This window comes from Ambystoma mexicanum, chromosome 1p, assembly GCF_040938575.1.
Source record: "Ambystoma mexicanum isolate Mex_15411 chromosome 1p, UKY_AmexF1_1, whole genome shotgun sequence".
Taxonomy (NCBI): Eukaryota; Metazoa; Chordata; class Amphibia; order Caudata; family Ambystomatidae; genus Ambystoma; species Ambystoma mexicanum.
The window spans coordinates 148,478,927-148,503,542 of record NC_090921.1 but is presented as its reverse complement, the minus strand read 5'-3'; the positions used below and the strand labels follow the sequence as shown (position 1 = coordinate 148,503,542).

At 47.8% G+C, this 24,616-nt stretch overlaps 1 protein-coding gene across 2 annotated transcripts in view; it reads left to right on the top strand.

The window, feature by feature from the left end:
- The window catches only part of LOC138567315 (thyroid receptor-interacting protein 6-like), a 114,413-nt gene that overhangs the window by 69,658 nt on the left and 20,139 nt on the right, over positions 1–24,616 (top strand). For both annotated transcript variants that reach the window (XM_069645396.1, XM_069645405.1), the window contains exon 6: positions 9,038–9,128. In XM_069645396.1, the coding sequence (XP_069501497.1) occupies positions 9,038–9,128 (91 nt within the window). The remainder of the gene's footprint in view (positions 1–9,037; positions 9,129–24,616) is intronic.

Sequence of the window (24,616 nt, the reverse complement as noted above, 5' to 3'; positions counted from 1 at the left end):
GCCGCCACGACCAAGAAGGTACACGATTGTTCCAAAAAGGAGGGCAGACAGACCTGGCCAGACCCATGAGAGACCAGCGAGTCCCAAGCCAAGTGAAATCCTAACGACCCCAAGGCACGTAGAGAGACATACGCGGTTGGGTGAGGAAACCACACAGCTGGAAGAGAGACTGAGAGCCTTAGGTGGGGTGAAATCCAAAAGAGATACAATACCCAATGGCGGAGCAAGAGTGTCTGGACCCCAAGACCAGGTGGAAGAAACAAAACCCAAGAAGGAGTGCAAAAAGCAATACCTCCAGGTCGGGAGCCAGATATACGACCCCAGGGTCACTTTTTAGGGAAACCATCAGGGCAGAGTGATCACTGCTCGATTGCAACAGTCAAAAACGTATACCGGAAGACGAGGGAAGACTAAAAAGACATTCTTACTTGAACGTTCAACTGTACAACTGCATTGGCTCTTCAGTTGACACCCCCTTTGTCATTCAATGGTTCGCAGTGGGGCAGGCCCGCTTATCTTTCTGGAGCTCCGGCCAGAGTGCTGCCGCTCCCCTTCTTCACTCGGGCTACTTAAACGCGGCGGCCTAGGAGTTGTCTTCACTGCGCTGCGCGAAGTGGTGGACTAGACTTAGGCCACCAGCTCCCATCTTTGCCCAGGCCACGGACGTGGCAGCTCAGGTCTTGATCTGTGCCCCGCCCAGTCCAGGGCCAGAAATGCAGGGGTTACATCTGCCATACCCTATAGCAATACTTATGTGAATGCAGATAAGTAGAGAGTGCTTAAGGTGATGAACAGATCCTACGTTTACAACAGAGATCCTTCCTAAAAAGCCCACCAAGGTGGGGAGGATGCGAACCCCTTCATTACTTGTGGGATGGACTATTCAAGATGGTCGTTAATGGGCATGTTACTGCAATGCTTTCATAATTCCTTGTGCCCTTCTTGGGGACTCTTTGATTGCTTTGAAAGACTGCAGTAACAGGAAGCCCATAGTTGTTCACTGTGCCATGCGGTATGTAAACTCAAACCTTTAGCAAGGAGTTTGAATGGCATTTTAGGAAATGACATAATATATTCTTATGGGAACCTACAGAGACCTGGAGCAGATCTGTATAGGGATAATGTGTTTCTCCAGCATGGGGTCTGGCATGGATTCACATGCTCATGAATATTCCCCGTCGTCAGGCTGGGAATCCTCGGTAAAGAAAAAACCAGTATCAGTTTCGTTTCTGATCTGTCTTTCGTAGTAATAACCAATCACTGGTCTCGGCGTCATACTGACCACAGCCAATGACTGCCCTCTACCTAAGCACCGCCTCTGGCAGCCATCTTCAGATTTTTACCGCACGTTCATGTGTTGGGATCCTCGTGCTATTGCTCTCGAGCGTTAGTGCTAATTTTTCGCGCTTTTTCACAAAAACTTCGATTCTTTCGGTCAAAAGAGCCTCAAGCTCCACCGATCCTACATCCGATCAACGGGGACCCGTGTCGGATTCATCTGTGCCCCTCAAGGGTGAAGATTTCGTCGAGCTACACTTCGGAGGACTCCAGAAGCTTCTCAGGCCCGGTCTCGGAGATGGCCCAGGAGAAGGGAAGCTCGACGCCCGGAAAGCTGTTCAGGGCCTGCCCTGGATGCCAGCTGCAGAACGTCTTCAAGGAGGACGAACACTCTTTCTGCCTTTACTGCCTTCATGGGGACAAGACGCACGTGGAGAAGGACTGTGCGTTTTGCGGCAACATGTCGGAACGGACCATGAAGGACCGCCATCAACGTCTCGCCAGCTGGCTGGAGGGTAAGAGCCCGTCTGGCGAGAAGAAGAAGAAATCTGAGCGGTCTTCTAAGACCTTTGAGGGCGCCCCGGCGACGGGGGCCCAACATAAGGCCAAGCACCGCGAGTCCGCTGGCACCGGGAGCGCCGAACGGTCGGGCTCTACGGGCGCCAGGCAGGGCGCACCCTCCCCGGCACCATCAACCACGAGCCAACGCTCTGGGTCGGGTAAGAGGAAGGCCGAGCACCCGGCGAAGCTCCTGGAGAGACCCCGGTCGAGCTCTAAGGCAGAGGAGGAGCGTGGCAGTGCCCCCTCCCTCAAGGATAAGGCGGTGAGCGCACCTAAGGTGGTGAAGGCCTTGATCCATTCGACCAAGCCCTCTATCGAAACGGTCGCGGCGGCCCTGGCCCAGCCTGTGGAGGCTGCACCAGTGGTGGCGGCCTCGGGGCCCAGAATCTCCCTGCCTCCTCGGAGGGAGTCTTCTTTCGTGCCCATCGATAGGACCCCCGTGAAACCCTCCGTGGGGAAGAAGGGGGGGCAGGGCGTCGTCGTCGATTCGGCCTCAACCTCAGAAGAGGAACTGATCGAGGTCTTAAGCCACGGCCTAGGCGTGGAACAAGACCAGCCCGTCGGAATGGGCCCCGACGCAGGTGACGACGACGACATCGTCGAGGATACCGACGGGGCCCCTGCTCGCCCGTCGGATTCCCCTCTGCCAGCGCCGCAAGACAACTCAGCGGCCATTTTGTTGGCTATACAGTCCTTATGCTCCGAGATAAGGACGAGACTGCCGTTACCGACGGAGGAACCTCTCCCGTCGGGGGATCCAGAACCGGGACCTTCTGGTGTTCCCCCTACCAAGAAAAGAAGGATCCATCCACCGCCTCCTTTTCAACCGTCGCGCCCCGTCCAGCCCTCCTCCCCGTCCACCCGAGGGGATGATACGGGGACTGACACGGCAGCGGCGGGTACGGACGACGAGGCATACGACGAGGATTTTCCGTCGTCGCCTCCCACCAGGGCTTCTCCGCCCGACGAGATTGGATCGTTCCACTCAATGATCGCCAGGGCATCCGAGCTTTTCCAACTCTGCCCTGAGGAGAAGAAAAAGGAAGGCTTCCTTTACCAACGGCGCGAGGCCAAGAGGAAGACGGTCCTCGCAGTGCCTCTGTTAGACGACATTTGGGATGAGGGCCTTTCCCTCCTCAAGAACCCTTCCACGACGCCAGCGAAAAGAGACCGGTACGAGAAAAAGTACCGGGTCCCGGACTCGGCCCCCCTATGCCTCCGGGCCCAGCCTACCCCGGACTCCGTCGTCTCCGCGGCAGCCAGGAAGAAAGCGGGGGGGGGTGCGGCCTCCACGTCGACTTCCCCGCCGGACGGCGAGGGAAAGAAATTGGATGCCATGGGACGCAGAGTCATCTCGTCGGCGGCGACGACGATTAAAGCGGCCAACGCCTTGGCTATCGTGGCCCGCTACGACAGGGAACTCTGGTACAAGATAGCTCCCCTGCTGGATTTTCTGCCGGACGACAAGAGGGCGGAGGCCCTTGAGATCCTGCAGGAAGGTGAGGTGGCCTCGGACCACGCCATCACCGTGGCGACGGACATCGCCGACACTGGGTTCCGCCAGATGGGCAACGGCGTTTGCCTTCGACGTCGCGGATGGCTCAAGGCGACGGACTTTCGGCAGGACGTCCAGACCAGGGTCCTGGACATGCCCTTCGACGGGAACAACCTGTTTGGGAAGACAGTGGACGATTCCCTTCAGGCCATCAAGGCGGATACTGAGACGGCCCGGGCCCTTGGAGTACTGCAGCAACGGCGGACGCCCTTTCGGAGCGGCGGAGGCAAGGGCGCCTCCAAAGGTTCCGGCGGCGGTTTCGCTTCCTACCGTCAAGCGGCCCGCTCGTCGTCGCAAGAGGCCTACAGAGGACGAGGCAAGTCTGGCGGACCCCGCCGTCGTCGCCAAGGAGGCCAAGGCGGCAAGGCCGCGTCCAAGCAGGATTGAACCGGCCGTGGGGTCGGGCCCCCACCGAAGCACCCCGGTGGGAGACCGGCTGGCGGGCTTCGTCAGCGTGTGGGAGTCCATCTCCACCGACCGTTGGGTGCTGGACGCCCTGGCCCGGGGCGACGCGCTCGAGTTTCAAAGAAGGTGCCCGCGCGTCCCCCCCGTGGCCAGGAAAGAACTTCACGTCCCTCAACTTCTCCTGGAGGTAAAGGCGATGCTCAGAAAGGGCGCCATCGAACTCGTCCCAAAGAGGCTTCGGGGCTCCGGAGTCTACTCGCGTTACTTCCTCGTGAAGAAGAAGACGGGAGGATGGCGCCCCATCCTGGACCTGCGACGCCTGAACAAGTTCATCAAGGCGCAGAGGTTCCGGATGGTCACCCTCCAGCACGTCCTGGGTCAGCTGGAGGAAGGAGACTTCCTATCGTCGTTGGATTTGGAGGATGCCTACTTCCACATTCCCATCCTGAAGGGGCACCGAAAATTCCTCAGATTCGTGGTCCAAGGGCGTCATTACCAGTTCAAAGCCCTTCCCTTCGGACTACGGTCGGCACCCAGGGTTTTCACCAAGTGCCTCGCACCGGTGGCGGCGCAGCTGCGCCGCGAGGGGATTCACGTCTACCCCTACCTGGACGACTGGCTCATCCGCGCCAAGACGAGGGAGCTCGCCGTGGTTCACACGGCAAGGACCGTCCAACTCCTCACGGACCTGGGATTCTCCGTGAACTACGCCAAATCCCACCTGGTGCCCGCGCAAGTCGCACTGTTTCTGGGAGCGAGGCTCGACACAGTGTCCCTTCTGGCCTCCCCGTCGGAGGAGAGGACCAGGACCATCTTGGGCAAGGTGCAACGGATGTTGGTGGCCGACGCGGCCAAGGTGAGGTCCATCAAGTCCCTCCTCGGGATGATGTCTTCCTGCATCTACCTCATTCCCATGTGCAGGCTCCGGATGCGCCCGTTGCAAGAGTTCCTGGATGCGCGCTGGATCCAGACGACGGGCAGCTTCGAGGAAAGGATCAAGCTCGACGAGAGTTTCCGACGAGCGATACGGTGGTGGGGCACCCGCGCGCATCTGACGGCGGGCATGGACTTCCAGACCCCAGCCCACCAGGTGACTGTGACCACGGATGCCTCCCTAGAAGGGTGGGGAGCGCACACCGAAAATCTGCACGCAAGGGGACTCTGGCTCCCGACGGAGAAGTCCCTGCATATCAACGTCCTGGAGCTCCGTGCAGTGTTTTGGGCCCTCAGGTCCTTCCTTCCGTCCCTCAAGGGCAAGGTGGTGAGGATCTTCACCGACAACACCACCACCATGTTTTACATCAGGAAACAGGGCGGAACCAGGTCCCCAGCGCTGTCCAAGGAGGCGCAGGACCTGTGGCATTGGGCCGTCGCCCAAGGGATTCTTCTGGTGCCGTTTCATCTGGCAGGGATAAAAAACACCATCGCCGACTCACTCAGCAGGGAGCTGCGCTCGTGCCACGAGTGGGAACTACGGCAGGATCTGGTGGATCGCCTCTTCCGACGGTGGGGCACACCCCAGATCGACCTGTTCGCGACGGCGACGAACACCAAGTGCCGGAGGTTCGCCAGCAGGTTTCCCCAGACGAGGAGCATGGGCGATGCTTTCTCGTTCCCCTGGGAGGGCCTGTTCCTCTACGCGTTCCCTCCCTTGCCTCTGCTGATCCGGCTCGTCAACCAGCTCAAGAGGTCACGGTGCAGGATGATCCTCGTCGCACCTGCGTGGCCGAGGCAGATATGGTTCCCGGACCTTCTGGACTTGTCGGCGTCCCCGCCAATCAAGCTGCCGGCGGACGCGGATCTACTCTCCAGGGAAGGAGGCGCCATCCTCCACCACGACCCGAAGTCGCTGAACTTGCAGGCCTGGCTCCTGCAGCGCTAGAGTTTGGAGGATACGACATACCGGCCGATTGCAGAGAGGTTCTTGCAAAGGCCAGGGCGTCCTCGACTCTTAAATGCTACGGACACAAATGGAAGAGGTTCTCTGTCTGGTGCCACGCACAGAAGATTAACCCTCTACGGATTACGGCTCCCCAAGTGCTGCCGTACCTGCTGACGCTGGCCAAAGCTGGTCTGGCACACGCGTCCATCAAGATTCATCTTGCTGCGATCTCCCGATACACCAGAACCACGGGCCGGACGTCCTTGTGGTCTCATCGTCTGGTGAAAGAGTTCATGAAGGGACTGTTCAGATCGTTCCCGCCGGTGAAGGCTCCGGCCCCGGCGTGGGAGCTCAACGTGGTGCTGACCAAACTCATGGGACCTCCGTTCGAGCCTCTGCACTCGGCCCCGTTGAAGTTTCTATCGTGGAAAACAGCTTTTCTCGTGGCCATCACCTCCGCACGACGAGTGGGAGAGATCCAGGCCCTTTCCTGCAAGGCCCCGTACTTGACTTTCCACGACACGAGGGTAGTGCTCAGGACGCACCCATCCTTCATGCCCAAGGTACCGTCGGACTTTCATCTCAACGAACCCTTGGTGTTACCTGTGTTCTTCCCGTCGCCTTCGTCGCCGGCTGAGAGGACTTTGCACTCGCTGGATGTAGCTAGAGCGCTGAAGTTCTACGTGGACCGCACGAAAGGTTTTCGGAAGACGTCACAACTCTTTGTGAACTTTGGACCTGTCAATCAGGGGAAGGCTCTCTCGAAGGCTTCCATCTCCAGATGGCTCTCCGGCTGTATCATGTACTGTCACCGGTTGGCAAACCGACCGCTGCCTGGCCGTCCGAGAGCCCATTCCACCAGAGCGATCGCAGCTACCACGGCGTTCCTATCTGGTGTGCCCCTGCTGGACATATGCAGGGCTGCTACGTGGAGGTCGACGCACACCTTCACGAAATTCTACTGCGTCGACCGGGATTCCAGGGAGGAGTCCAGGGTCGGCCAAGCAGTGCTGCGCAACCTGTTCGCCTGAGGTGAGCCTGGTGAGGAGGTAAGATGCTTAATGTTGAGTTGATGTGATGCTTAATGTTGAGCCTTTGCCACCTCCCGTGGTTGTGCATGTGTGTACTGCTATGTATTCTTTATTCATGAGCATGTGAATCCATGCCAGACCCCATGCTGGAGAAGGAACAAGTTACTTACCTGTAACTGTTGTTCTCCAGCATGGGTCTGGCATGGATTCACATGCGAACCCTCCCGCCTACCCCTCTGCGGCTCTTCACTTGGTCATACTGCCACTTCACGTGCTTCCAAATCTGAAGATGGCTGCCAGAGGCGGTGCTTAGGTAGAGGGCAGTCATTGGCTGTGGTCAGTATGACGCAGAGACCAGTGATTGGTTATTACTACGAAAGACAGATCAGAAACGAAACTGATACTGGTTTTTTCTTTACCGAGGATTCCCAGCCTGACGACGGGGAATATTCATGAGCATGTGAATCCATGCCAGACCCATGCTGGAGAACAACAGTTACAGGTAAGTAACTTGTTCCTACTTGCAACTTCGTCTGAAAGGTTGTGCTAGCTCATGAGCTTTTCGTTAGCATGTGCAGCAACAGCATGTTAACAAGTGTCTTGGGAGATGGACGTTCTTGTGAATGATTTCTAAAATCACCCCTGCGGTGGATTTTGGGAGGTCTGTTATGGTGAACAGAAAATACTAGCCAAACCCAATGAAGGTAGTAGAGCGGTAAGGCTTGGAGTTGGGAGCGGGCATGAAAGTGGTCTAGGGCTTCACATAGAGCAACACTAATCGGTTCAGTTAGACAGGGAAGTGCACACATATACAATGATTCATTAGGTCTTGAACATGCACACTAAACAATAAAATCTCTAGGCAAGTATTGTCACACCCATATTAAAAATACATATGTAAATTCACCATTAGTAGAAGCTAGGAAAAGCATGATTCAATAACCATTGTAATATAGCTCACATGCGTATAATGCAGTAGGAGCCCTCCATAGCAACACTAAAACAATTCCCTAACACTTAGTAAGTCCAGCCCTAAGATGGTTTGGGGACATGTGCCCTAAAGTCATCAGTCCCAAAGTTATACTCTGCAGGCAGGTTTACTATGTGATTGGACAATGCCAGTTGTTAGGACTCAAAGTTCAAAAAGATAAGGAAAGATCAGGTAATTAGCGCTCTGCATCCCATTACTCTAGAATAGCCCTAGGAAGGGATCTTTGACCAGATCACCACTGATCTAAGTCAGCAAAAGGAAAGGGTGTTCCATAGGCGTCTTAAGAACATCTTTCCTACCACTCAGGCTTGCCGACTGCTTTTGAGGCTGGTCGAGTAACTTCTAACACCGTATTAACGCTCCGATCTTCCCAAATTCGCCAAAAGCCTGAAAGCTGAACCAGACGCTTTAAGCTCTTTCCATTTAAGTCTCTGCATCGAGGACCCAAAAAATGTACCTAGGTTTTTATTTTGGAAATGGTCTCGCCAATCCTCTAAACCATTCATGAGGCTCTTTTGTAGGCTATGGTGACATGAGCATACTATGCAATTTTGAAATTCTTCCTCCACTAATAACAGAAGTTTGAGTAGGTACTAAGTTGGATTTCTGGCCGTCGGTAGGCATTTGCATACTGGTAAAATGTTTCATATATTACATTTGCGATACCCTAGTCTAGGGCTTGGTATTTAAAAGTGGAAGGAGGGATCTGGGTGGGATGAAGTACTTAACCGATTATGCGCAGGATATACTAGCTCCCATCCTTATATTTTTAGAGGGCATGTGTAGTGACAATGTAGCTGTGCACTCTATCCCCTCTACATAACAAACACTGGGTGCACTTCAGTTCCGTTAACAATCCACTTGCTGCAATTGTTTGCCCTCACGTTTTACTCATTTCTGCAAGGAAATGCTAAGACAGTCCTATAATAGCTTCCTGGTCGCCAGTGGGTAATAGCAGGGCTCATAACCCAAATACCTTTTATTTCCCATCATGGCTCGATAGTCTGCTCTGTGTAATGCATCAGTTCATATAATTATGAACAAAGAAATACTGTAGTTGTAAGTTGGGTTGTCTGGGGTTCACGCAGCTTGCCTGCACTGGAGCATGTTGGCTGTAGAGAAAGGTATACGCACATGTGCATAGGCTTGAAGAAGGCACTTGATGACTTATTTAGTGGGTGTCCAGGAGTCCAGCTAGAAAGAAAATGTTTGCACGTGCAGACACTATAGAGGAGATTGCATGGGTAATCAATCTGGTGCTCAGTTGTAGAGCCAGCGTCGGTTAAAGCTGTAGGCTGTTGGTGACTGACTAAGCCATTTGTTTTTTCTTTAAGGGTTCTTCGAGCCGGCCAGAGGAGGAACTGGACAGACTTACGAAAAAGCTTGTTCATGATATGAACAATCCTCCAGCAGGAGAGTATTTTGGTGAGTCTTACTGTAATTAATCTTCTAAGCATAGTGCTGAAAAATGATCTGCCTGGAGAGATTCTGAGACGTGGGCTGAGCTCCGGGCCAGTGACCTGGGAATAAGGGTGAGCATGGTCTGCACTTTGGCCAGTGGCCTGGGAAGAAGTGACTAGCGGCTTGCTGTCAGTGGATTGGCAAAGGGAAGCATATGCGCAGCCTGTTCTCGTGTTAGTGACCTAGCAACTGAGCCACTTTCTAGTTTTATTTTTATTGTAGTGCTAACATGATTTGTTTCTGCTTCTTGCAGTGATTTTCAGACATTGTAGCATGCTCGGCTGCCAGAACAAGGCAACCGCCATTGCACCACATGGTTTGTGTTTCAGCCTGGGGAAGGATTGAATCCCCCAAGCTTGCTCCAACACCATGCTTCAGAAGGAGGATAGCTAGCTGGGTGCCACTGAGGATGCTGAGGTGTGGGTGGGGGCTTTTATTTTACACCTGTGACTGTGAAAAGTTACCAAGCACTCAAAAAGTAACCAATTTCTTAAAGAATCTTTTAGTGTGCAATGTATAGCTACCCTGCCACAGAGCAGTCAATATCAATGCATAGAAAAAGAGCCCGATCTATGAGCCCTCCCGTCCCAGCACACTGTAATGCCAGATCACTGGCTAAATTAAATTACCTAGACATAATTCTGAAAATGTGAGCACTGTACTTCACATAAACCAACATATATCGTTATTCTTCTTCTTGAAGATTGAAACCGTAGTATGCACTTAATGCAACTCTGTGATGATGCTCAATGCTTTTCGGGGAATCCATCCCCTTCTTCAGGAGCTAAATCTAATACAAAGAGAGAAACTTTACTTTTCTATTACATTATTCACAACATCTTTTATCACCCACCAACACGATTTTTGAATGAATACAGCAACATGCCAAGGGTTCACAGTACAATTTGCCTTCACCAGAGTCACGATCAGGTTCAATAATAACACTGATTGGATGTTTACACCAGTAATCCCCAATATAACAGGGGTGCTCACTAGTAGTGGCATCAATTGACATAACTGTAGCTTAGACCACACCTGTGGTAATTTATGAGTGAAAGTGATCATGCAGGTCCCCATTTGAAGTGGAAGCTACCGATGCTAACACCCCCCTTACCCCCACTGTCGTAATCCTCAACCAGGACTCCGGCTCCAACATTGACAAAGTTAGTCCTGACACAGCTGTCGTTCTTCCATAGTAGAACACAGACATTGCTTACATTGCTACTTGTAGGTCAGTTTGCACCAGGGCTTGACCTTTTTCTGCAACAAATTTTATGGATTGTACAAATCTAGTTTAGCCACCCTTTCCAAACCTCTCATTGTGGTCCACCCACCAGGAGTAAGTTGGTTGAATTTGAGCGCTGCATCTTCTGTCTCACATGGATGGATTGGTCTTTGTTCTTTTTTGGGCTGGACATTGTATCTGATTCCTTTGACATCCCAATTAATAGTTGTTGTGATGAAGTGAGCTTCTAGTCTTGATCAAGGAGGGGTGTTGTGTGCCAGGAGAACCAACCGAACTAGTTCCCCATACCAGTACTGTGACTTCGACAGACCTGTTAGGCAGGGCAGCAAAACACAGATCTTCTGCTGTATTCCCTTACTAAACTCTATTTTAAAAAAAGTATTAATCCCAGCTAGTCAATCACTGTTAAAGTGGTGGAGAAAAAATAGAAACCTTTTCCAACAGACCCAATGTACATCCGGGATCAGTTTGCATCTGTCTTTTGCCAGAAAGTGAGCGAATGCACCCTTGACAGTAACTGAATACATCCCAGACAGGGGGAGAAGGTGCATTTACTCATTTGGCTATACATCAGCTACCCCTGCTGCTTAGTGCCAAAATAGCCAATGCTATAGTAATCCTGTCTAGATATAACAGATTCTAGTGGTAAAACATGGAAGCATTGGGCAATCAAATACCCACAGAATTTCAGACCACCTTCCATAAAAGAGCCCAGGAAGGGAAAAACGCAGCTAATGCCCGTGTAAAAAAACACCCTGGATGCCACAGGACCATCGGGTTGTCAATTTGCAGAAGCAGTGGTTATCAAGCACCATGCATGGCTGAGTGGGGTAGGGGGAGTTGGTTTATAGTAGAAACTTGAGCAAATCTGCTGGACAAGCCATTAGAGGAGTCCCAATTCGTTCGGAGGGCAGTGGATGAGGCATTAGAGTGCATTGAAGGACCACACTCACTAAGTGTGGGTCAGATTTTCCCTGCTATCTGGCTGTCCTTGGGTCCCACACCTTGTACCCAACCATCTATCCAGCATATCGAGCCAGCAGTTGCAAGTTGCTACAGCGCTTCACAGCCACAACACCACACATTTCTCTGCCGTGCGTCCAAACCGCAGAGCAAATGTAAAAGGGAGAGGACAAACTCACAAGGAGCATCCTTTACCTCACACCGTGGCTTCAAAACACAGGTCCCCATCCATGCTTAACGCATAGGTAGACGAATAACATCATTCACCCATGTGTGGAAGGGGATAACCTAAGATCAGTTGGTGTTCGGCAAGGGATTCTTCATTAAACTTTTGGACGACTGCTTTACTTACCACCGCGTGAAAGACAGATACCATGTGAACTCGAGAGCTACTAGAAAAGGAAGTCAAAGCACTACTAAAGAATGCTATCGAGCCACTTCCAGGGCATCGGCTAAATATGGGTATTTACTTACTTTTTAGTACCCAAAAAAGACAACAAAAAGCTGCATTCTTTACCTCCAACCAGCAACGCAGTATGTAAAACTAGATCAGAAAGGCCACTCTTCAAGAGGTCATTCCGCTTTTCAGAGGGGGACTCTTCATGACTGCGCTTTACATGAAAGATGCTTCCTTTCATAATTCTATGTTCTAGGTCACAGGAGGTTTCTAAACTTTAAAATACGAACACACCATTACCAGTTCAGGGTACAAACTTTTAGGACAGCATCAGCACCTCATACTTCCTCCAAGGTGATCATTCCAGTTTATACTTAATCTGGACAACTGTCTTATGCCAGGAGAAACACAAGTGAGTTGCTTGTTTAACATGCACAGGACAGTAGACCTTCTACACCAACTAGGGTTCTCAATCAAATCTATTGCTCGCACAAAGAAAACAGTTTCTGGAAGCAATCCTAGATAGAGAATAAGCAATCACATACCCGTACTGTTAGGCAAGATTGTATGCAGGGGTGCACTACAACAACCCTAACCTCCTGGCATTAGGAACCCAACCTTTGCTATAAGTTTGTACTACACAGGTTGGTAGCGTGTTGAGCAGCTAGGCTTATCTCAAGAGGGGCCAATGTGAGCTGTAGGGGAGTTACACAGAGATTCACAGTGACAACTATTCAAATAAACTCTTACACACAAGGTTTCTTGATTAAACCATTATTAATTTATTTAACAGTCCGTTAGAGTAAGCCTTCTTCAGAAGGGGGCAATATAAAACAACACACACATACACTTCAAAAACACACTCTTAGTTTTCTAAATCAGTAAGTACCATTTTGGGATGGACCACAGACACTACCTACACCATCGGGTGACTTCAATAGTTGGGGTCCTGGGGACATTAATATATCACTGTTGTATTTAGAATATTTGTGAGGAGTGTCAAAGAAAAGAGGTTTTAGAATGAGGCAAGTATTCACACAATTATTCTTAAGCAGGTAAGTACTTTCAAAATAACCCCCCAATGCAAAGTCAGCTCTTAGCCAGCTTAAAAGCAACACACACAATCTGGTATTCCTCTCCCTGCCTATTCAGTTCCAGCAGCAACTGGGGTGGAATTTCAACCAGCTCTGACAGGATGTCCAGGTGGCTTACTTTGGAGTTGATTGGTCCCAGCAACTCAAAGTGAGAAGTCATCCTTTCAGGGCTTCTCTAGTCGAAACGAAAATGGAGTTTCAGCACAGCAGCAGGGCTTCACCTGGCAAACCAATGGTCCAGGAGTTGCAGCAGGCATCCTCTTCAAATTCTTCTTCGGATTCCTTCGTCCAGTGGTCGACTCTGCCTTCCAAGCCAAAAAGCCTAGCCTTTTATGCAGGTTTCTCCCATTCATTCCAGCCTAGCTGTCACCCAGCAAGGTGGCCGTCCTTGCTGGACAGCCAGCCAGCCAGCCAGCCAATCGCCTAAAAATGCATTCCTGTCTCCTAGGTGACTAAGCACAGGAGATTTCGGGCACCTCCCTCGCTTCCTGCACCCACCAGACATCCTGGAGCCAGAGGCGGGCTTCACTCTTGAATCTTTCAAAAGACAAAACAAACAAAGGGACCAAACCTGGATTGGCGCGCTGAGTAAATCTCAAGAAGGAACTTTCCACAAAGAAATGGGGAAAAAAGATCGGCCATTTTGACAAAAATGGCACCCTTGGGTGCTTTACTGCAGCAGCGAACGCAGCCCGCGGTATATGCACACCACGGTAATTAAAAGTAAACCACTGCCACCAGCCATTCACGAGGGAGGAACGGGTAACCTAAAAATGTTACATGAGAAGCTAGACAAAGGGGATACTAAGTAACCCCTCCAGTACTCTATTATGTGCTGGGGTCTAGAAAGTAACAAGTGTAAGTAAAGTCAATTTCACTTCACTCACTTCACTGCTCTTGGAAACAGTAGTTTATCCAAGAGAAGGTATTTAAACCTTGGGGAAATCTAAAAGACTTCCCTGTGCCACTACACTGAAGGTGCTGTGTGACACAATGTAAAAGATGATGCCTATGGAATTCTGTCTGACTCCACAACCAGTTCTAAATCACATTAAAATACATGAGAGCGTGGGAACAAAAGGTCTCACTCTCTCCAGGTTTTAAGTCCTAAAATCCAGCAAAGTTGCTGTGGGGTCTCTAAGGTAGAGAGGAATTGGCACATTTCTGAGGATTCTCCCTAACACATACCAAGAAAGAGTACAGGCCATTCGATCACAAATTCCCTATTATCAAATCGGTGCCCACTTAACGGTCTTAAGGGTAATGAAACTCCTAGGCATGATGGCTTCTTGCACCTACTTAGTCCGGTACGCATGTCTAAAAGTGAATTGCATACAACTGTGATTCTCATGTTAATGGTCACAGGTGTCTCGCGGATGGGACAATATAGTTGTGGTGTTAAAGTAGCTAGTAAGTGCTCTGCATTGGTGGACACAATCAAACCTCTTAAAAGGCAGACCATTCATAAATCGACCAGTACAAATTACAATTACCATAGATACTCCGTGGTCTTCAGGGGGAGGGGAAGAATTGTCTGGCGCTCATTACACAGGGAGCATAGACACAAAAGGAGATCACACAACACATAGATGTGCTAAAACGCCTACTAATAAGGATGGCCCTGCTGTCTTTCATACAAGACTCTACAACAACACTACAGCGATGTGTTAAATAGAACAAGTAGGGCAGGAACCGTTCAGTACCATTATCGCTCCTAGCACAAGAGAGGTGGCACTGGTGCATCAAGAGAGGAATGTACATTGAAGCACATCACACCCTCGCAGATCACAATGAACTGACCAACAATTGAACCAGGGTGCTTCATCAAAACCCAGTGGGAAAGTTGCAGATACACTCGACATATTTTTCAAAGATGCGAACTGCCAACAGTAGATCTGTTTGCAACAGCCCAGAAAGGAAAGTACCCAAACTTTGGATTTAGCTAGCCAGAAAATGGGGCCCAAGGGAATGCCGCATGGCTGACTTTGACTGGGATATTTCAATAAGATCTCCCACCCCAGACACCTCTTCTTCACAAGGTAGTACACACACTACTCAACAAACTGTTGACTCTAATCCGAATCACACCAATGTGGGCAAGAATAACTTATTAGTAAAAACAAAAGGGGGGTGAGGCGCGCACTCCAAATCCTGGCCAATATACTACCTGAAAAAAGAAAAAGAATAACTGAGTTAAATCCCAAAGTGTCCAATTCACTGCGTTAGATCCCAATTGTTGCAGAAAATGTTCACAGGGTTGGATCCCTTCTACTGCATTTGTACTGCTGTTCTCCTCCTCCTAGCGCTTTCGTGTCCCAACACTCTTCAGGGACGGTGTGTTGACTTTCTTTTCAGGTGAATCCAATTAAGTTGCTAATGTCTCTGAGGATTATAGGAGCTGTAGTGAAATCATTTGTTCAATTCAGGTGACCAAGGAAAGACTCTCCTCCAGGAGCACACATCTTACTCTTAGCAGGGCGAGGGGGAAAACCATAACTTTTGTTTTAAGAATAACTTATTACCCCATCTAATGCAGATGGCAGTTCAACCTTCTATCAAGCTACGACCATTATACAATTGATTGACATCAGCATGCACAATTAACACACCCATGCTGGCCATCAATGAACTTGCCGGCATAGCTTCGGAAGTCCTAGAGTTCGGTAAGTTGGATATATTAAGGCAGTCCCGAAAACCAAATACTAGACATTGTTACTTCAATAAGCAGAAACATTTCATGTGTTGAGCACATACATTTAAACACCCTATCAGTTGTAGATATTGTGATTTACCCCATGTATCTCTATTACTCCCTTAAAGTACACCTGGCAGATTATACTAAATCCCAACACAAAATATCCTGATGGAAAGTTCCTGTGGTGTGACACCTTTCATGAAGAGTCAAACGAATTCACCAACGAATTGCTCATCCAGCTCTGGAACGGAACCTAAATACAAGTCTGCAAAGTCTCTTGGAGCCCCTTTTGAGCCAATGCGGAAAGCCCGACTAAGAGGACTTCCAAACAAAGTTGCTTTCCTAATAGCTTTCACATCAATTAGAAGATTAAGTGAACTAAGGGCTCTCTGTCTTTTGGTTCATCAGGGTAAAACATTACCGCTCTATGCAAGGTATAGTGCGTTTAGTGCACGTTCTTCCCTACTCTGTGGATTTGGGAAGATGGTAGGTCAATGGAAGGATTGACATGTATTTAGGTGAGAAACAGGGATGTGTTGTTTGAACCACCTTTAGGCTACGTGCATTTACGGTGAGCCGAAAAGGTCAGTCAGTAACCAAGGCCACCATTGACAGGTGGATTGCCGCACATAAAACACTTCCATTCACACAAATGGGCCATTTAACACATAGCATAGGAGCAACATACGGTTTTATTGGTAGTGTTCCTTTGAGAGAAGTCTGTGAGGCTGGATCTTGTAATTCAAACCTTAATCTCACAACTCTATTGTACCTATACACAAATGCAAGAGCATTGTGTACAAGGGGCACAGGGTATTAAAGGATAATTTGTCACTGTAGCTGTTGGTCTCCCACCACATCTTTCAGGTACTGCTTGTCAATCGTAAAGCATGTGAATCTAAGCAGGATCCCAAGCCTCAGAAGACAAATATTACTTTACCAGTAATTATCTTCATGTGACTTGTACCAGCTTGATCACATGTATTTTATCTTTTATTTAATATAATGTGACATTAGTTTCCACATGTATCGTGTATCTCCAATATATAACAAGTTATACAAAAAAGCCAATCAAATACAGAAAATACAGCTATTAATACCAGACAATTCCACAGATCTCCAAACTCACTCAAAAAATTTAAAAATATAAAATGCTAATCCTGGTCAGGTAGTACTTTCACCAGTCTAACACAACCCATGTAGCAGAAGTGCAAAAAATACAATCAACAATTTCCTTCCATACGCGCAAATCTGGCTTCAATCACCGTCCATACACTGTGCAAAGCCAGCAATAAAGGCATACTGTCAGAATTAAGGCACTAAAGCCAAACGTCATCCTACACTACAAGATGTTAACACATGTTGTGCAGTTTCTTGAACGTTGGGTCTCTTGCATAGATGGCACCTACGGCACTCCCTCAGAATATGAAGTTGGTGGCCCAAGGAGGTCAATGTAGGCAGATGATCCAACCTTAACAATAGGTAAAATCTTGTTACCAAACTGGATAGACATGTACCCAAATAATTCTGGCGTTTCAGATAACTGTACCTTAAATAAGTGTCCAGGGTACCGCTTTAGAGATTCCATATGACTAAAGTTAGAAACCCAATCCCAGGTATCCAGCCCACGTTCAAATTCGACTTTTAGTTGTAATAGTAGTTCGTCCAGTTGGGCGACCAATCTACCTGTTCAAACATATCTTAGACCACATTCCAATCGCACCAGGTCAATAGAAACTGAGCAGGATGAATTTAACACTAACCTCCAGAATTTACCCTCTAGCACTTTCAGCCACTGATAATCTGTCATTTGTAAAGCTTCCAAGCCAAATACCATGGCAGGACAAAACTATCCCGTCATAACTGTATCCCGCTTTATTACTCAAATTTGTTTTATCAAAGCAGTCTGTATCATTGTTTTTCTGCTATTTTCAGCAATGATCTCTGTATACCTTGCATGTCTGAATTCCAAGCCCAATTATTTGTACACCAGTACCAATTCAACGATCCCTTCAATAATCAGGGGAGTTCTTCGCAAGTTTCTGTTGCCATAGCACATGTACTTAGTGTTTTACACATTCAGGACCAAGTCATTAGCCTTTGCATACCGACAAAGCTCCATGGCTGTCCTATGTAGACCGACATACGTTTGGTTCATTGAGACAATGACGTCAGCAGAAGACAGCCATTCCACGTGAGACCCCTCATCTTGGGACAGCAGTTTCTTTACCCATTTTTGACAATCTGGCAAGTTGGCCATATACAGATTGAAGCGTAGTGGGGCCAGCACACAACCCTGTTTCAGCCCTCAATTAGTAGGGATGTGGTTGGTGCCAGACCCTCCATAAACAGTAGTTGAATCATGTAACTGCCTCCAATAATCATGATGGGATGCCAAAGCTCCTGGTTTCTTCCACAACTTTATAAGACTAACCGGTGATAGTCTTACAGGGAACATCTACGGATAGGTTCCATACTTGTCAGGGAAGGTGATTGGGTATCTAAGATCAGGTGGGGCAACTAAGCCCTCCTCTAGTGCAGGTCACTATGAACATCATCAAATACATGACATCCCATTGGTTATACAAACTATAGTGCTCTCGATTACGTGGCCCCCTATAATTGGCTGGTGCCCTTGTACCCCTCTGTAATATTCCACACACGCAAGCAGCATGCAGGCTTGCAACCAGGTGCTGGTGGGCTGGTCATAACCATAGCTTACCACCAATTAGCCTGTCATCAATCATCACACTTGCATCCTGCTAGTCAATTAAGGCTGTGAACTGGGCCTTGGAAATGTTCCTTGCTTTGGAGAATACGAGGGTGTATAGGCATACTCTGTCTTCTTGGTGTCGATACAGCTCGTCATAGTGTCCATTTTCATCTGACCATGTGACTGCAGACCATGTTTTCAAGTCTTGTTGCATTTAAAATACTATTAAATGATGAACCTCTGACATCTTTAATGTTCTCGCTCCTCCCCTAAGACGGGAGTTTGTTCTTTTCACACGTTTTGTAACTGTTGTACGCACATTCAGGCCCACGGTGGCCTTGACTTCCTGGTCTTGGGTCGACCAAGCCTTTCTTTGATTCACCTCCATGGTTAAGTTTTAGATTTCTAACTGCGACACAGCTTTGCTAAAGTGCGTTGTGGAATCATCCATAGTCCTTACATTTCCTATGTATATACGTTGATGCATCGCCGCAGTCTATTTACTACATAGCTAGCGTTTAAGAATACTTTGTCTACTTGCGTTACTGCTTCTGTACAATTATAAAATTACTTGATAACTTCTTCATTATTTCTGTAGCATGAGTATCTTCACCTCAAGCCCGAAATGTTGCTCATCTTTAACACCTCCTCTTCTAGAGTCTTTAGAATATGTATGTTCTCTTGTCTCTGCATCTCTCCTGGGTGTGTTAGCTCTGCTCTTTATGATGTCACCAGTCTTCCCTTTTGCTCAGTTTTCACACTTCCTCTGGGATTTCATTTGATTGGCCATCATACTGTTGTGTGTGCATGTATGGCTTTCTCAATGGGAATCTTCCAGGATTCTCCTTGGTATTGGTATTTTGACTGGTACTGCACATGTCTCACACTCTGGTTCCCAACATATACGTAACATGGGGTGGAGCTTTGGGTGGGGTACTTGGCTCCATCTCTACAATCCCCCCTCTGGGCGATTCATCGGCCAATCTCTCATCAGTCTTCAAATCTAGACATCCTTGTCTGAAGAAATGCTTCTTTGGGACCCATATTTTTAGGACTCCCTTCAGGCATCCTGCTGATTTCACATGCTCATCCTTACTCCAGAACATGAGCATGCACTGTCCACTTGGACTGCAGTAAATCCCTTTCACCACATACTTATCGTGGTTCTTTGGGTACAGGAACTTCGTTCCCCCAGGTGCATGGATGCTAGTTTTTACATAGCCTCTGATCTCATCTGTCAGCTCCTTAGTTTTCCATCAAGATTCAACATCAATCATGATCTTCATTCCTACATCTTTCTTTTGCAGTCTTCTTGCATTGTGAGATTATTATCCTAATTACACAAAATCCAAGCAATAGCATTACTGTCATGGGTCCAAGGAACTTGAACATATCTGCCATCCATTGTGGAGCCCACGAAAAGAGTGATCTAAATCAACTGTCATAAGCAATGTCTTCCACTTCGTTTATCATCTGGATGTTTAACTTCGTCAGCATCTCTATGGCCTTTGTCAAGGTACCGTTCTCGTCATCATGAGAAGGTATGAACGTGCAACATGATTCTCAAATTGTGGCACAAACACAACCATCCATAGCTGTGATCATGTCCGTCCAGGACATATCTATTCTGAAGAGTCATCAGTCTTATGGTTCTTATCTCTTCCTTGATAGCATTGAATCCCTTTATAGTCGTGTTGATCGTCTGCAACAATTCCCACCTGGTTGTCTGCATCTATCTGAATCCTGGGCATGAAGATTATCGTGAATATTAATGAAGTCTTACTAAAAAGTATGTGTTCATATGGAATGAAGTCAAAGGCTTCTATTGATTTGGCTGAGAAATAGTTTTCTTTCCCTTCGTTTCAGGAGTTCAGCAGATCTCTTCTTCCTCCGGTGAGCATCTGCTTTTGGAAACTCGCCAATGTTCAGGTCACTTTTAGGAATCGCCAATGCTGGAACATGGACATTTACTATAGAACACAGTCCTCCCCAATTCTTGGACAGCTTCATGTAAGCCCTGGATCCACAAGCCCAGTAGTGATCCATTATCACTGCTGTTCCTATACTCATTCCTGGTACGTCAAAGATTTGACCACAATTCTGATTCTCTCCAAGCTTTCTCGTGCCATTGTTTCTCAAACACAACTTTGCACTTTCCAGATGTACTATCTGTAAGGGCCTTCCTTTGTCTTTGACCAATTTCAGTAGCTTAGCAAGCCTTGGCCATAACGGTTTGCATCCATTCTCCACAATGTCAATAGTCGGTTTGTAGCATCCAATCACTACCCATGCTCTGCAGATAACTACTCCTTCTTCCATCCATCTGGAGAAAGTACTGATCCCTCAAATCTGCACCTGGCCTCTGTTCTCCCATCTTCGGATTTCTTCTGCAGATTTTCAGTTTACTTCCCATCTGATTCCAGCCCCTTTCACTCCAGGCTGTTTGTATCTTATCACATGATTTTTGGTATGCATTCTTGCTCTTGCCTTTGTGTCTTGAACATAATCATCTTCATCTAGATCTGTCCATTCTGTTACCCAGGCTAAATAGGCTGTCCGGCCGATGAACAGACCCCTTGCTCGGCAGAATGCAATGTGAGATAGGCAGTCTGCTGTCTGAACATCTATTTCAATAGCTGTGAATATCTTCCCCATGCTATAAGGCAGGAGTGCACATACATAGAATTCTTCCTCTGAGGTTCATTTGCCTACCTCTTTCATGTGCTGATACCACATATTGTTTCCAAAATGTGCCGTACTGTCTAGATAATCATTCAGCTCATGATCATCCTCCCTTGTACTTCTCTTAGGTCTCCCCCTTGCCTCATGAGCTTTTATAATCTGAAGGCGTCCAAGTATGATCATGAGCGCATAATTCCTTCTCAATGGGGGAATCATAGGAATATTGGTCAGTGAAAACTGTGTCTTTACATGTGCTGCTGGTGTAGGAACGATCACATGAGGTTTCATCCCGCTGGCATAATATGAAGGTGTCCAAGAATCCTAGGGAACTTGCAAAGCCGACCTCCCCCCACCCCCCAAATGGAAGCCCAGACCGATCTGTCACAGGACTAGGTGCTTTCAAATGCACCACTGGAGTAGGGACAATTGCCACTTCTGTACCCTCCTGCTGCATAAGAAGATGCACAGGAACTACTGCTTTGTTTGGATCTACATAATAGATAGTACGTACTGTGAGTGAGAGAAGAACTACAATTAACAGGATGCATGTATAAATAATGTACCAATAAATCCACTTTACACAGCTATAGCTTCTTCCACGTCATGGTGGTCTGTCGTTGTTTGCCACATTGTTATTGCTATCAATGTTGCCCATTTTCTACTTTTACTTTTAAGGAAGGAAAAAACAAACTTTAATCGGGCAAGCTCATTAAATATTCTGGCAATTGGTGTATCTGCTCCAAGAACTCCTGACTGATGGCAGGACGGTTGATAGTTTCTGATGAATACAAAAGAGTTGTTTTTTGCTAAACCAAATGAGGATGTGCTTCCAGCAAATAGTAAAAAACCAAGGCCAGTAGATTATGGATGTCCTCACTCGACAAACCCATCCATGTTTTCAATGAGATGTCACGCAATGAACTGATCTGCCTGCGAATTTCATGTATCAGCCAATTTATCACAAGTCGATTTCTAGGATCTCTCCAAAATACATGTGTGTTGGTTTGTCGCCCAACAATATAAGGATGCTTTTCAATCAGGAAATAAAAGACGATTCCCAGCAGTTTGTGTGCATCTTCGTCAGACAGGACCACCATCTATGCTTGCTGTATTGTACTCGGGTAGCTGGAGGATTTGCTCAATTATGACTGCAAGCAATCTCCTCACGACTGGACCATTTTTAGGATCTTGCAAAAACATGTGAACCTCAGTAGTTCTTCCAACGAATGTAGGATACGCACGAAGAATGAAGAGGAAAACAGTAAGAATGATCCGATGAACGTTGGGATTAGGCACCACCGTGGGCACCTCCAAAGAGAAATTCAGTGAGAAAGGAATCTTGGAACTGCTTCCTCTTCCAATCGTTAAAAAATAACTTTAGGTCTGGCATTTCTTTTCCTTTCAAAGCTTCAATATGTCTCAGTCCAATGTTCGCAAGCTCCTGTGGCACAAGAACAATAGATTTTTTCACTCCTTGCTTTTAACAGCTACAAAGCATGTCTCGAACGTACAACAGTCCAACTAACACTATATCTGTCTTCTGAACAGTCTCTGCTTTCTTCTTCCTCGTCTTCGATCTAGTCTGCACATGCTGAACTACTTCTCTGTTGCTTGCTTCCGAATGGGGTGGGGGTGCAGTGGTCTCGCCGGGGTAGATCTTCACGTCTACCAGGAATACCCAAGCGCGTCTTCCTAGCACCTTGACTGCTGATGGAGTAACGTCCTCGACAATGAACATACCGTTAAACTTGGGTTGATGATATTTGCAGACAAAGTTCTGGATCAGAACCTGATCTCCTTGAAAAAGCTTTGGTGATTAAAAGTTCATTTGATCCGGTTGCTGTATGGTCTTCATCTGTGTTCTGAGACCGACACCCCTTCCAATTGACTTGGTCTGAAATGACGGAAATACTTGTAGTCATACATGTTAAATACTCACGTAGCTCATCTCCTAACAATACTGCTGTTGTTTGGGCATCACTTCTAGTCCTCGATGGAGGAGTGGGAGGAGTTTTCATTTGCCTCCCTGTTACTAGTTCATGGGGCGTAAGTTGATAGTCGGAGCCTAGTTAATTCCTCAAAGCATATAATGCAAGCGGCAGCCAATGCAGCCATCCTTTTTTCAACGTTAACTTAAGCTTGCCTATCCTCTTTGACCATTCGCTTGTGGGTGATAAGCCAAAGAAAACTTGTGCTTTATACTGAGCAATAAACATATTTGCTCAAACACTTTATTTGTCATTATCTGATCTTTAATACCTCACATATTCCCCATCTAGGAAACCCTTCTCAAACTAGGAACTTTGCAGCGCAAGTGGCGTCTGGATGTATGTATGGGCCAGCTTCGACCCAACTTGAGAAAGGGTACACCAGCACTATTATATATCTATAGCCATTACAGACTTGTAGCATGTCAACATAATCAATATGTAAATGCTGAAAAGGACCATTATGTTGAGGTAAGACTCCTCTGACTGTTCTTAGCAAGTAAACTTTTGACATACGATGCAATTTATTACTTAAAAAGCAACGTGTTCTAACAAATTCGGTATGAAGCATTCTGCCGCAATAGTTGCTGCAAGCCTTTTCTCAGTGACATGCGCAGAGTAGTGTAGCTGTTCCAACGCCAACCTTAATGCTACATGCATCACCTGTTTACCAGTGCTTTCCTGTCGGCACAATGCCTTGGAAGAGGATAAAGAACACCCCCTCCGTGTCCACAGATCCTTCTCATCCTGTGGTGCTTCATCTTGAACTTCCATTAATTGTGTCTTAGACAAGTTATTAAAACTTTCATTTATTATCATCCCCGCCATTCTTTCATTCACATTAGACATATCAAAACTCCTAATGTCGGTTGAATATGCAACCCTTTTTGCCTCTTCGTCTGCAGCTTGGTTTCTACATGAAATAAAGTCTACTCTCTTAGTGTGTGCTGCCCACTTATCAATTTCAATGGCTACTGGGAGCTGTTTGTCACGACCCACCTCTTAAAACCCCCCTGGCAGGCCCATAAACCAGGAGGGGTCCCGACTCGGGCCCCCACCAAGCTGAAGCATCCTTTGTCCCGGCCCTCTTGGGGCAAGTCCTGTCGCCTTTGGCGCCAGGCTCATACTTAATGAGGACTGTGCTTGGGAACTACCTTACTTGATGCCAGTCAACATGGAGGCATCCGCATAGCTTGGTTCCTTGGAACCAAGCTATGCGGTATAGTGTTTTGGGTGTGGTTGCCTAGGGACTACTTTACCTGGACTACTTTTCCTGAGGCTAAACCACGCCTGATTTAGATAACGCGCTTTGCGTTACTCTGCAGTCCTGCAGCGTGACGCTCATCGTGTCCAGCAGCATCTGTGAACCAGGAAATAACCGCACCTGAAAGACAAAGGAACATAGTTATTCGCAGCAGCTTACCTGTGATTCCACCGCTAGCTGCCCTCTGCTCCTGCAGACAACATCCAAGGAACAGCGAATCGTCGGACCTGCAAAAGGAGGAAAAAACAAGACATTAGACTTTTACAATTGCACCAGCGGCTTACCTCTCGAGTTGCCCATCGGCCAGCACCGCCTTGGAACTTCTTGCTCTGGTGAGCGCCGCAACCTATGGGAACAAAGGACAAACAGGTTAGCCAAGGAATTTGAGCGCTGCGCATAGCGCTTACCTA